At 44.6% G+C, this 13,202-nt stretch overlaps 1 protein-coding gene across 11 annotated transcripts in view; it reads right to left on the reverse strand.

The window, feature by feature from the left end:
* Positions 1 to 1,774: 1,774 nt before the first annotated feature.
* Positions 1,775 to 13,202, reverse strand: part of TJP2 (tight junction protein 2) — a 107,092-nt gene continuing 95,664 nt past the window's right edge. For 6 of the 11 annotated variants that reach the window (XM_036433870.2, XM_036433861.1, XM_036433866.2 and 3 more), the window contains 5 exons: positions 10,590 to 10,690; positions 9,221 to 9,433; positions 7,691 to 7,801; positions 6,231 to 6,563; positions 1,775 to 2,754 (listed from right to left, as the gene is read on the reverse strand). In XM_036433870.2, coding sequence (XP_036289763.1) covers positions 2,287 to 2,754; positions 6,231 to 6,563; positions 7,691 to 7,801; positions 9,221 to 9,433; positions 10,590 to 10,690 — 1,226 coding nt within the window. In that variant the 3' untranslated portion in view covers positions 1,775 to 2,286. Of the gene's footprint in view, positions 2,755 to 4,081; positions 4,168 to 6,230; positions 6,564 to 7,690; positions 7,802 to 9,220; positions 9,434 to 10,589; positions 10,691 to 13,202 lie in introns of all 11 variants that reach the window. The other 5 variants (XM_036433863.2, XM_036433868.2, XM_036433867.2 and 2 more) reach the window with 3 other exon arrangements.

Raw genomic sequence — 13,202 nt, forward strand, 5'->3', positions numbered from 1 at the left:
TGGATTGTGCTACTGCCCTACAGGAAAGATCACAGTAAAAAAACGGACCACCCAAATCATCCTTGAAGTGTCCGTAACTGCATGATGCAACCTCAGACCCCACGGAATAAAACTAATGAGGGATGGGAGGAAATGCTGGAACAACTTTCCCCTCAGGGACATCCTGAATCAAGTTGCATACCAGCCTTGTGCCCACAGTGGCCTCAAGAAAGCAGAGGAACCCTGACAGCATGCATAGTGAACACTACCCTCACCCGTGGCTTTGACTTTCCTATTTTGATATTTTCCTTTCCCTCATGCACCTAGCACCCTTTTAACATATTGATTTCAGAGAGGAAGGGAAATGGATAGAAAAATGGATGATGAGAATCATCGATCAGGTGCCTCCTGCATGCTCCCACCAGGGATCCAGCCTGAAATCCGGGTATGTACCCTGACCAGGAACGTACTCGACCTCTTGGTTCATGGGGGTCGAGGCTCAACCACTGGGCACACCAGCCGGGCGCATCTATTTTTTTTCTTTTTCTTAATTCTACTCCACATAAATTTTAGGCAGCCTTCAATCCTTCTCAGAATAAAGCAGACTATGAATTAGAAAGGAGTGGGGCAGGCATAGGCTGTCCATCGGGCACACTAGAGGATATTCTGGAACACGGGTCCTGCCTGTCTGCTCCACTGCAGGCATCGAAAAAAGTGCTGGAGCCAGATGACAGCCGGGATCCTTCCTACTGAAGCCTCCCCCTCTCTTCCTGTCCCTGGGTTTGCAAAAGGGCTCTTTCCTGTAATTAAAGGGCATAAACGAATTAAATCACCATGTATCTACTGTATATATATATATATATTTTTCTATCAAGAGATGGCTTTTATTTACTAAGTAAGCAGAGTTGAGTCAGGGCCCGCAGGACTGCTCAGAAATGTGAGGTACTGCACTAAGTGGTTTATGAATCATAGCACCCGTATGGATAGAGACACCACTAAGACTGTATCTCTCACTCAGTTATGAGTAAGCCAAATTTCTAACTCAACTAAATCGCCAGCTGAACACCTTGGTGCCCGCTAATATGACTAAGGACCCTTAATGGAACTGAGACTCTTTTCCTTTCCCAAATTCGTGTACTTTGGATCCATGCAAGCCTAAATTCCTAGGCCATCTTGCTTAAATTCTAAACACACAAGATTTTAGCCTTTAAAGAGTGACTGTAGGAGTATAAACCAAGGCAACTTTTCTAGGAAGCAATTGGCAATAAAAAGAAGAACCTGAAACATGTTGCTACGTTTTTCTTTAGTATTCCACTTCTGAGAACCTACCTGCAGAAAGGGACTGAAATGCTCATCTCTGATGTACAAAAATGGATTATATACAAAGGGATATAGTTCACATAAAAGAGGCAAAAACTGGAAACAATCCAAACAGCCAACCATAGCAAAACTGTGTACTTGGGAAGCAGTCACACAATGTATTACTTTAGTTATTAGCAATGATGTTTGCATGAATTTTAACTACCTGAGAGAAATGTTCGTGACAGAATGTTTAATAGAAAAGAACTGCAAACACAATTACAACACAAATACACACACAGACATCCACAAATATACAATTGGAAGAAATGAACCAAAATTATCTGATGGATGGGATTATGGGTAATTTTTATTTTGTTTTTATATGTCTCCATTTTCCAGTGTTCAGCAATGGGCAGGTGCTCACTTTTATGGTCATTAAAGTTGCATTTAACAAAACAGGAATTAGTGCAGAAATCCACCATAAAGCCAGTTATTGATTGCAATGTCCTCCTTTTTATTAAATTATAAAACTGTTGTCAATACACTTTTGGGGGGAAAATGTATTTGTCTCAAGTATGTGCTTTTGTGGAGCACAAATAAAACATTCCTATACCATTTTCTTGGTCTTCAAGCCACTTAGCACTGGTAGCCAAACAACCAAAAATAAGCTATTATATACAGTCCGAATTTATGGAAAATACTAAAAAAGACAGATGACTCAAAAAGAGGGCTCAGTGCAGGGAAAACCACAGCTCTTAAACTGGCATAAAAATTTAGTCACCACGTTTTAGTCCTTTATGGCTTTGCATAAAGCTTCAAAGGAAGAACATTTAAGACACGTCTCATCAAAGGCACTTAGCGTTGTAATAAAATACTTCTTTGAATTTAGTTGGAGTCCGACAGTATTTTTATTCCTTTTTTTTTTTTTCACATTCTGTCTCAGACTGAAATAGTCCTTGAATATAGCTATTAATGAAAAATAGTTATCGCTTCTTAATATACATGTTAAAAATACACAAACACAATTAATACAGATTTTGGTCCACTGAAGCAGGGAACGGCATCAAACGTAAGTTTCTCCCTTAATTCTGAGCAAAAGCCACAAACTCCCCCAGACCCAGTCCCACAGATAGAGCCTTCACAGTTCTGAACCTGTGTGGGTTGTCCCCTGGGCTCCCCACGAGGAAGTGGGAGCTCGGGTCCTCCCCGCATCTCCACGGAGCATTTTAGCAGGACAGAACCATCCACGGCTCTGCAGGAGTGCTGCTCTGAGGTGGTGACGTCAGGGTAGAGCAGAGCCAATTCGCAGACATCTATAATTCGGTGTCCCGGTATCGGGAGGGCTGGCCGTAGTAACCCCGCTTTGAGTGTTCTGACAGCTGCTGGCGGTATTCCTCCTCCTCCACATCGCTGCCGTAGCTTCCTCTGGCATCCTGGTAGAGTGCGGAGGGACTCTTCTGGGGTACCAGGGGTCTGTAAAAACGGTGGGAGGGTCAGAGGCACAGCAGGCAGTCACCCAAGGTAGATTGCTTACCTCGGAGCCACACTCTGTAGGGAGGGACAAACCAGGAGCCCTCCTGGCCCCGCTGCAGGTTCCCGGAGTGGGGATGGGAGTAACAGGTCAAGGCGATGCCCACCTGGGTAGGGAGGGAGGAAGCCATCCAGGTGTTCCTTGGCCTAATAATTCTCAGCTGGACCAGGGGGCGCCTTCCCCATCCCTAAGTTTATAGGCCTCAAGCGCCACTGTTGGATTGGTAAAGAAATTTGCCCCTACTTTTCTGCTGCTGTAAATCTAGACTCTAGCTTCTTGTCAGAATTGCCACAAGAAGTTATATATATGTATGTGTGTGTGAGAGAGAGACACACACACACACACACATATTTGGCCAATTTTCGGAAGCAGGAAATGATCCAGTGTAAAACCTCCATGGGAAGACACTGTGGCAGGGGTCTTCAAACTACGGCCCGCGGGCCACATGCGGCCCGCAGAGGAGTCTGATCCGGCCCGCCAGGTTTTTTGGGCAGTGAGCGCAGCCAAGGTGTTACAGTAGGAATTAGTAGTTCATATAGTCCGGCCCTCCAGCTCTCTGAGAGACCGTGATCTGGCCCCCACTTTAAAAAGTTTGAGGATGCCTGCACTGTGGTAATTCCTAGTGTTTATGCAGCAACTTTTAAATGCAGCATCTTACCCACAGCCAATTGATTGTCACCTTCTCTTCAGACCACAGTTCAGCTAGGGCAGTGGTCGATAAACTCATTAGTCAACAGAGTCTATACGATAGAAATTTCTTTTGAGAACCAAAGTTTTTAAACTTAAACTTCTTCTAACACCACTTCTTTAAAACAGACTCACTCAGGCCATGGTATTTTGTGGAAGAGCCACACTCAAGAGGCTAAAGAGCTGAATGTGGCTCTCGAGCCACAGTTTGCCGACCACGGAGCTAGGTGATGCAAAGGAATTAAGGGGAACTTGGCTAACAGCCAGAAAACAGTAGCAACAAAACAAAGTGGGCCCCAGGAATTTTGCTCATGGGCTATCCTGACACAATTTAACGTATCTGTGCTCCAACATGTGAAGGGAAACTGACTTAAAAGTTTTAGCACACACGAAACATTGCCATGAATAACTGACGCTGTAATCTGTACAATTAAATTTATCTAAATAAATCGGGCAAATTGCTGACCAGGAGGGAAAACGTCTTCCAGGTACTCTGAAATGCAGGTGAAGAAAATTCTTCCCCAGGAGGCCAAATCCCAGGGAAGCCCCTTGGCAGACCTACACCTGCTGAGCAGCCCTTACCTCGTGAACTGGGGCGAGCCAGGCTCCGGCTTGTGGGTTTTGATCGGAACTGCATAAATATCAGGATGCTTCTGCGCAATTTCAATCTGTGGTAATTAAGAAAATAAAAATAAAAAAGAGGGAAAGGATGAATCACTACACAATCAGCTTGCTAATTTCTTGCTGGTCCCATTTTCCAATCCCACTTTAAGGAGAAGAGAAAAAACAGAAGGAGCTTTAGTTTCCATGCTTTTGTACGATGCCTAGTGGTACAAATAGGCAAAACGTTCTAGGCCATGAAATTCTACCACGTGCTACCTCATGAATGAACCTTGAGGACATTGTACTAAGTGAAAGAAGCCAGTTACAAAAGATTGATTATATGATTCCACATACATGAAGTTGCCAGTGTAGTCACAATGACAGGGGGAGAAATAGAACGAACAATGGGGGGGGGTGTATGAAATGGGAAGTAACTGTTTAATAATTTAATATGTACAGAGTTTCAGTTATGAAGGATGAAAATGTTCTGGAGATGAAGAGTGGAGATAGTTACACACACAAGACCGTGAATGTACTTAACTGGCAATGAACACTTAAAAGTGATTCAAATGGTAAATATTATGTTATACAATTTATTTATTTTTAAAGAATAGTTTATTAATTTTTTAAAAAGAGAGAGGAAGCTGAAACTGGTTTGGCTCAGTCAGTGGATAGAGCGTCGGCCTGCGGACTGAAGAATCCTGGGTTCGATTCTGGTCAAGGGCATGTACCTTGGTTGCGGGCACATCCCCAGTAGGGGGTGTGCAAGAGGCAGCTTATCAATGTTTCTAGCTATCTCTCCCTCTCTCCTCCTCTCTGTAAAAATGCAATAAAATATATTGAGAGAGAGAGAGAGAGAGAGAGAGAGAGAGAGAGAGAGAGAGAGAGAGAGAGAGAGAGAGAGAGAGAGGAAAGGAGGAGAGAAACTTCAATGTGAAAAACATCAACTCGCAGCTTCCCCATTCCCCCCCACACACACACCAGGGATGGGGCCCAAAACAGGGGCATGCGCCCCAACCTCAAATCGAACCAGGACGCCGCCCAACCAACAGAGCCTCCCTGGCCAGGGCTTTGTTATGTGTGCCTTTTATCACAATAAAAGAAAAATGCTAAGAAACCCCGCTTTTGTGGCAGACTTAAATGACGAACACGCTCCTATCCACTGGGCTGAACATGCCCCTCACACTTTTCCCTAAACTCTTCTTTAACTTTTGAAAGGTTATGTTTGCACATGGCACAAAAATACAAACAGTATCACAAAGCACCATCTGTGGGCCTATCAAACAGTTACTTCCCATTTCATACACATCTCCCTCCCCCCGTGGGGGTATTCCACCCCCCCCCAACCCCCCTATGATTTTGTCTACATTGGCAACTTCATGTAAGTGGAATCATATAATCCACCTTTTGTGACTGGCTTCTTTCATTTAGTATAATGTCCTCAAGGTTCATTCATGTTGTAGCACATGGTAAAATTCCATTGCCTAAGTTTCATTGTCACCGGCATTCACTAGGTTTCTAAGGCAAATCTAGGAGCAAATGGAAGCTCAGGTACCAAACAAACGTAACAAATGTTTTAACAAAAAAAAAAATAACTTCTGGGAGGCACTGCTTTTCTTGTCTCACTTTCACTCTTCAGAGCTCAGCATAAAGCTCTGAAATACAAAAAGTAGAATCTTATTCCCCTACACCAGTGGTCGGCAAACTGCGGCTCTCGAGCCACACGCGGCTCTTTGGCCCCTTGAGTATGGCTCTTCCACAAAATACCACTTCCTGGGCGAGTCTATTTTGAAGAAGTGGCGTTAGAAGAAGTTTAAGCTTAAAAAATTTGGCTCTCCAAAGAAATTTCCATCGTTGTACTGCTGATATTTGGCTCTGGTGACTAATGAGTTTGCCGACCACTGACCTACCCCATTAGGTTTTCTTGATTAGAAGGAAAAGGCATGCACCAAGAGCTGACAATTTGGAGACGACACACACTGAGGACGTGCCTTTAGTACCAGGCATGCAAATATCCCCTTTATGTGTGTGCCGTGGAAAAAGGACTGAAGCGTTTTACTGAAATGAAATTTACTTGAAATTCCTATTGTTGGCATGCTGAAGTAACCCAGTGGTTCGAAACAATTACCCTTGCGTTCTGTGCTTCCTGGAGCTCTTGCATTCTCTGGAGTCTCGCCTTGTGATCCATCTTCTCAAATATTTTTACTTTGCCCAGGACAGACTTGGGAGCGTTATCTTGCTCCTCGCTGCCCTCCCCTGCCTCCTCGCTCTCGGGGGGAAGGACTGGAATGGAGGGCTTCAAGATAGGCTTGCAGACGGCAGGCTTTGCTGCAATAGGAGGAGGAGGACCCTTGGCAGATGCCCCGGGAATTTCGTTACCGGCCACAGCTGGAGGGGAGCTTGGCCTGTATTCATAGGCCCTGGAGTAGTCAAAGGAGTCTTCTCTCTTCTGGGCCCTGGCCTGCGGAGAGCAATGGCATATTTTCACCTCAGGCTTTCGTTTTAGTGTCACATCGATATTAGTGATTTAATACACTCCATTTCCTGATCAGTTTCCATAGGTGGTCAACAAAGAATCAAATAGGGGAGGGCCAACAGCCACTGGCCGGGCATCCTGATCCCTTCCTCGCTTCCTACAGAAGAGCACTCAGAGTTCTGCAAACCAGGAGGATGCTGGGAAGTGCCAGGAGCCCTGCATGTGCGAGGGGTAGATCAGACTGAATGTCACTTAAGGGAAGATTAGCATTTTGGAAGAGACCTCAGAACCAGTCAGACTTCAGGACCCAAGAGTGGATTCTTGAGTCCAGGCCCTGGCTCGGAGGTGAGGCCAGAAATGAGATTGGTGCTGTAGGGAGTGGGGAAGACATATTATGTTTGCGGCCACTTTCCCTGGATGCTTGGATCCTAGGCCTGCTTGTAAGTGTTCGTTGATATATTTTATGAGGCCATTAATTACCTCTGATAGCTCACAGGACCATTTATTACTTTCTTCTCATCTAAACTATTGAGTGAGATCGACACACGTCATTGGGTTAAAAGGAAAAACCTATAGTCATAGCTTTGATTCAGAAAGGGATAAAGAATCATATGACATACACCCAAGGGGTTCTTATGTTGATTTTTTTTTCCCCTGGATGATGTCTTACTTAAAAAATAAATTAAGCTGCCCTCATAATTAGAGGCATTGTTTACAATGGTGGTGGTGGTTTTCTTTAGCCAATCACCAGTAAGGATTTTAACGGTGAATCTGAGTCAGATTGTGGGCAGAAAACTCTAATTGGACAGAAAAACAGTCTGAGTTTGGTGATTCTGGGCAGGCAGGATTTGTCAAACCTTTCTCTTTCTCCATCAATTAAATAATTTTAAAATGCTATTTTAAAATTGTCCATGCTCCTAAGACTTTCTTTCCCTCCTTCCTATCTTTCCTCCCCTCCCTAATTTTGGGGCCCAAAGGCAGGTTCTAAGAGAGACACAGTGAGTTACAAACACAATTCAACACCATCTTATTGTGTGTGCTCTTCCCTGGCTGGGAGCTCCAGGGCTGTCTGCCTCCGCTTCCTTCCCATCCTGGGCTTCCCAGACACATACCTTGGGCGGCTCTGGTTTGAATGCCGGGGGTGGACTATTGTCCCTAAGTTGATCTCTGCTAGCAGCCCTCCTCGTCTGAGCTCGTGGCTCTGGGCTGGGCTTCCTTATGCTCTACGAGACACAAAGGTTCATTCACAACAAGAACATCGCAGCAGAGAGAAAAGAGTTCTCGTCTGCTCTGCTGGAGTCCCAAGCACTTGTGTGAGTTCAGAATTTTGAGATTCACACCTTCCACAAAAATCTCTCACTGGCATACGTTGAGGCACTGACTCGGTGCTTCTGTACTGAAAAAGGCAGAAACCATGCCAAAACCGGTTTGGCTCAATGGATACAGCGTCAGCCTGTGGACTGAAGGGTCCTGGGTTCGATTCCGGTCAAGGTCATGTACCTTGGTTGCGGGCACATCTCCCAGTGTGGGGTGTACAAGAGGCAGCTGATCGATGATTCTCTCTCATCAATGTTTCTAACTCTCTATCCCTCTCTCTTCCTCTCTGTAAAAAATCAATAAAATATATTTAAAAATAAAAATAAAAAATGAAAAGGAGAAACCAGGCATGTTCCCATGAGCAAATGGTTAAGATAAGTTTTTCTAATGAGATGCATCCAGAGTAGGAGTCTCCCCTTTATAGTACAAAAGAGTCTAAAATCTCTTTTGTCCCTTAAAGCTTTTAGCATTTTTAAGCATTCGCTATCTGTATCTATAGAGGGAGTTAGTTTATTCTTTACAACTGGTCCAGTGTTATATAATAATTTTTTTTTTTGTCATGGTGGGTTTTATCCCTCTATCCTTCACCTTAATTTTTGGTACTTCTATTTCACGAAGAATAAAATCATTCCCTGAAATGAGTAAAGTTGCTAATTGGCAGTCCATAGCCTTCTTTATCCAAAAATATGGATAATCTCCATCTCCAAAGTCATTATCCCAATGTTCTCCGAGGTACAGCTAATAACTGCTCTGGTCCTAACTCAGTGCCTGAGGATGTGACTTCTAGGATCACTGAAGCCGTCTCTTCACTGGCCGGTGGATGCACAGTACACGTGACCGTGTGTTTTGACCGTGAATTCAATTCAAAAATTGAAATACAGGAGAAGGAAACTGATGGGGAAACACTCAGGAGCTTTGGCAAGATCAGAGAGGTTAAAGGGAGGACGGAGAAGAAAAAGCAGGGATACGTACCTAAGAGTACAGAGAGGCCTAATCAAAGGTTACAAGCAAATACAACAATATTGTCTTTTAAAAATAATGTTCCACCTGCAATTTGGACAGCCGGCCCACAAAGCATCTCAGTGTGTCCATCACGTCCAAGGCCCCTTAGTTCCTCCTGTCCTGCTTCCCCATGGACCCTATTCACAAGCACGCAGGCATGGCCTGGGAAGGAGAGCCTCCCTACGCATCATCTGTTTCAACCCTTTGGAACGCCTTCCACGGCACCCTGAACCAACGATTGTCCAGAAGCGTTCCAGTGAGACACCAGAACCTCCAGGTCCTGCCCGTGGCCTCGCGGCCCGGGGCCTGCCTCGCTGCCTCACCTCCTCGTGCTGCACCGGCTCCGAGGAGCGGGTGATGGAAGACACCGGCGGCTCCTCGGCCGGCTCATCCAGCTCATTGTCAGTGTAGGCGCCTCCTTCGCCGTCGGTGTCTTCAAAGTCACTGATGAGGCGGCTGTCGCAACTCAGATAGTCCGCGCCCATGGCGGTTAAGTAGGACATGCGGTCTTCAGCGTCATCGTCCAGCCCTTCCATCTAGAGGAATTCGTTTTGGAGGGTCAGTGGGTGTGACATGGCTCCTGGGAGCGGGGTCTCAAGAAAACGCCCGAGGGCACGGCCAAGTGAAGTCAACTCTACTTTCCTGAGATCACTTGGCTGGAAATGACTGGGTTCGAGTTTGGGCAGGGACTCAACTTAAGAACCCTCCACCCTATCTGTCTTTGCCACCAGCCATCTTATACAGCGCTACTGAGTCATGCCTCCTCAAACCGCGGGGCTTGGTCTTCCAGAACCGGGCTTCTCTTCAGCTTCTTCGGCTGGCACTGGTCTCCTAGCGATACATGCCTGATGCTGCACACCTCTTCGCGCAGCCACAAGGTTATCAAGTCCTTGAGGGCAGAACCTCTGACCTGCTCAACTTGTTGTCTTAGAGCCTTAGTGGGCTGTGCGCACTCAGGAGATGCTAGACACCCTGACTGAACGTGCAGCTCCCGAAACGCAAGACTAGGGCTCAACCATCTCATGGGTAATGGACTCATTTCCACAAGGAAACTGTCCCTCTCGGCTACCTCAATCCAGCTGGATAACATAAGACTATCCCCAGAGGCTCCTGAAACCACAGACAATTCTATACTCTCTCTCTCTCTCTGCATCCTCCCTGCACAGAGCTGTGATCAACATCGTCCGCAGGGGAGAAGCTAGCCACTTTCAGAAGCCTGCCCAAGTTTCCTAATGCTCTCTTCTCACCCACTCAAATGCTGAGGGCCCGTTCTCTGCCAATCTTGAAGCAAATGGTCCCACCTCCATTTGCTTTTCCTCTTTCCATTAATTTTTAAGCACCTCTCAACTTTGTCTCTCACCTCCACGCTGAGCTTCCCCCATTCTTAGTAAGCTGTGAAGCTCAGCTCGAGATCTTGTAAGCTCTGATTAGTGTGCTTGGAATACAATACTAGTTACTACGTTAAAAGGAAAAGGGGAGTGAATGTAGGGTTGCACGTATCGCGTTCTGCTTTTCTTCTAAAAGCCCCTTCGCTTTATTGCTTTTTAGGAGAATTTATAAAATTGCAAGCTTGATTCGCACATAGGTTGGCATCCTTTCAAATGGGCATGGCTTTACTACATTCACTACCCTCTGGAGAAAAGGTTCAAAACACGGACTCTCACCTCGCAGCAGAGTATCTATGCCACATACCTTTCCTTCAGAGACCCAAACTGCTTCTCCTTGCTGATGCTGAATTGTGTCCTTCAAGCTGCCAAACCAGCTATCATTGGCTGCATTTAGGTCGATGGTTGCTATAGAGATGTACGCAAAAAAGGTTTGCATCAATTTCCAAAGCAATGTTTACTCAAAAATTTATCTGGCATCATTCATACTCATTTCTGTCATATCTGAACTAAAACGTTGGCAAACGCAAGAGAACGTTTGCACATATTTGAATGTTAAATCCCTTTAGTTGGATGCCATAAACCTAAAAATGAATGAATGAATGAATTTCAGATTGTCTATCTTTCAGAAAAGCTACCTTTAAAAATATGTTTTTAAAGAGTGTATTTTCAGGAGCAAAGAAAACACACCTAAGACAGATTTAAAAGTACCATACTTTAAAGACCATTGCATAGACATGTATACTATAAAGAAGAAAACTGTACACGAGTGTGCTGTTGGATATCTCCAATAAAATACTGAAGGTAATACTTAAATGTATATCACTTTGATAGGCTTACACATTTTAGGATAGGCATACAGATTCATCAAGCTCTACAGGTATACATTCAAGTAACATACATTTTCTACTCAGGAGAGAATGTGTCTTACACGGCAGCACTTGCCATGGATTGACCACACACGTTACAAATACCTGGCATGGATTAGCTCATTTCATGCGCACACAAACCTTGTGAGGTAGGTAGGCTGTCACCCCCATGTTACAGGACAGAAACTGAGACACAAGAGTGAAACCAGCTCAAGGCCTCACACCGAATAAGTGAAGATGTCTAGATACGAACTCGGAAGTTTGCTTTTAGATCCTATGGCCTTAGCCAATGCAGGACACGGCCCACCTAACAACATGAATTCAGAGCACCAAGAGGAAATACCAACCACAGGAAGCACATGCAAATCCTTCTTCAGCCATAGGTATTTGTGGGCCTAATGGGCATACACCGGAGAAGCAAATTGGTCCCAAATAATAAACTTAATTGGGCCTAAACTGATCATACTACAGGGAAATTGGAATTTTTTTTCAAGCTACAAGGTCATAGCCTTTTCTTGTTGGTGAAAGTCGTTTTGCACGCTGCTCCCTCTGTCCTGAGGTCTGCATAATTCCTGACAGACAGCAAGAAAAGCAGCACTAAGCAAATTCTGTAAGCAACTAGCTGCAAGCCTTCTTCCGGGTAACATATACCATTCTCTCATTTAAGAAGTTCTAGCACTGACCTTGGAAATTCCTGAGCGAGCTGGCAATTTACCTGGTCATTCATTATTTATAGCATTAGAATAAACTGATACATTGGACGACTCAAAAAAATTAACCTTGATCCCTTGGACTTTTGCATCCTTATCATGGTACTTTGCCAACATTACTGTGTTCTTGGCTAAGGCATGATATTTTAAGTACTACTTGATATAAAAGTAGAATTGCACACCCCAGAGACAAAATATGAGATCTGCACTAAATGTATACATGCCTTTCTGAGTTTTAAGTTGGAGTTGTATGAAATGAGTACAGTCTGTACGAAACCTAGTTAAAAAGGACATTTGTGCCTGGCCAGCTTGGTTCAGTGGTTGAGCACTGACCTATAAACCAGGAGGTCACCTGCCCGGGCTGCAAGCTTCATCCCAATGTGGGGGCGTGCAGGAGACAGATTCTCTCTCATCATTGATGTTTCTTTTCTTTTTCTTTTTATTTATTTATTTATTTTTAATTGATTTTTTACAGAGAGGAAGAGAGAGGGATAGAGAGTTAGAAACATTGATGAGAGAGAATCATCGATCAGCTGCCTCTGCACATCCCCTCCTGGGGATGTGCCCGCAACCAACGTATATGCCCTTGACCGGAATCGAACCTGGGACCTTTCAGTCCACAGACCGACGCTCTATCCACTGAGCCAAACCAGTTTTGGCTCATCATTGATGTTTCTCTCTCTCTCTCTCTCTCTCTCTCTATCTCTATCTCTATCTCTATCTCTCCCTTTCCCTTCCCTTCATATATTTAAAAGGCCATTTATGAAACACAGAATATATGTTCATGACCCTTGATAAAATGAAAAAGGTCACAAAACCTTTTACTCAATTCACATTGAATCAAGTATGTGGAAAAAAAAAAAAAGGAAAAGAAAAAAGACTTCACTGTAGCTGATTTCCTAAGCTCCAGATAAAGGTAACATCCATCTCATGCACTGGACCGCTTTTTAATGGGTGTGTGCACAACTACGATGCTACCTTTCCTTTCTTTGGAATTAATACCTTTGGTTGACTGTTGGCTTTTGCTCATTATGTTTTTCAGATCCTCTGATTTCTAACAGCATTAGTTAATTCTTGTTGCTCCCAACCTCTGGACCAGTATGTTCTTGTGAACAGGCTTAGTGCATTTCTCAAACCCAAGAAAGTTAAACAGTGAAAGGCTCATCACTCAGCCTCTGTCGTGGCTGCGAGTCCTGGGATTCTGGGAGCATCCGTTCCCAGCCCCAGCATGAGAGGGTTCACGACTCCCGCCCCAGCCAAGGAGGTTAGGAAGTGCCAAGAGCAACAGCAAAAAGTGACATGTAAGGTTGGGGGTGGGAGTTGGGGGAAGAAACAAGGGAA

This window comes from Pipistrellus kuhlii, unplaced genomic scaffold, assembly GCF_014108245.1.
Source record: "Pipistrellus kuhlii isolate mPipKuh1 unplaced genomic scaffold, mPipKuh1.p scaffold_m20_p_12, whole genome shotgun sequence".
NCBI lineage: Eukaryota > Metazoa > Chordata > Mammalia > Chiroptera > Vespertilionidae > Pipistrellus > Pipistrellus kuhlii.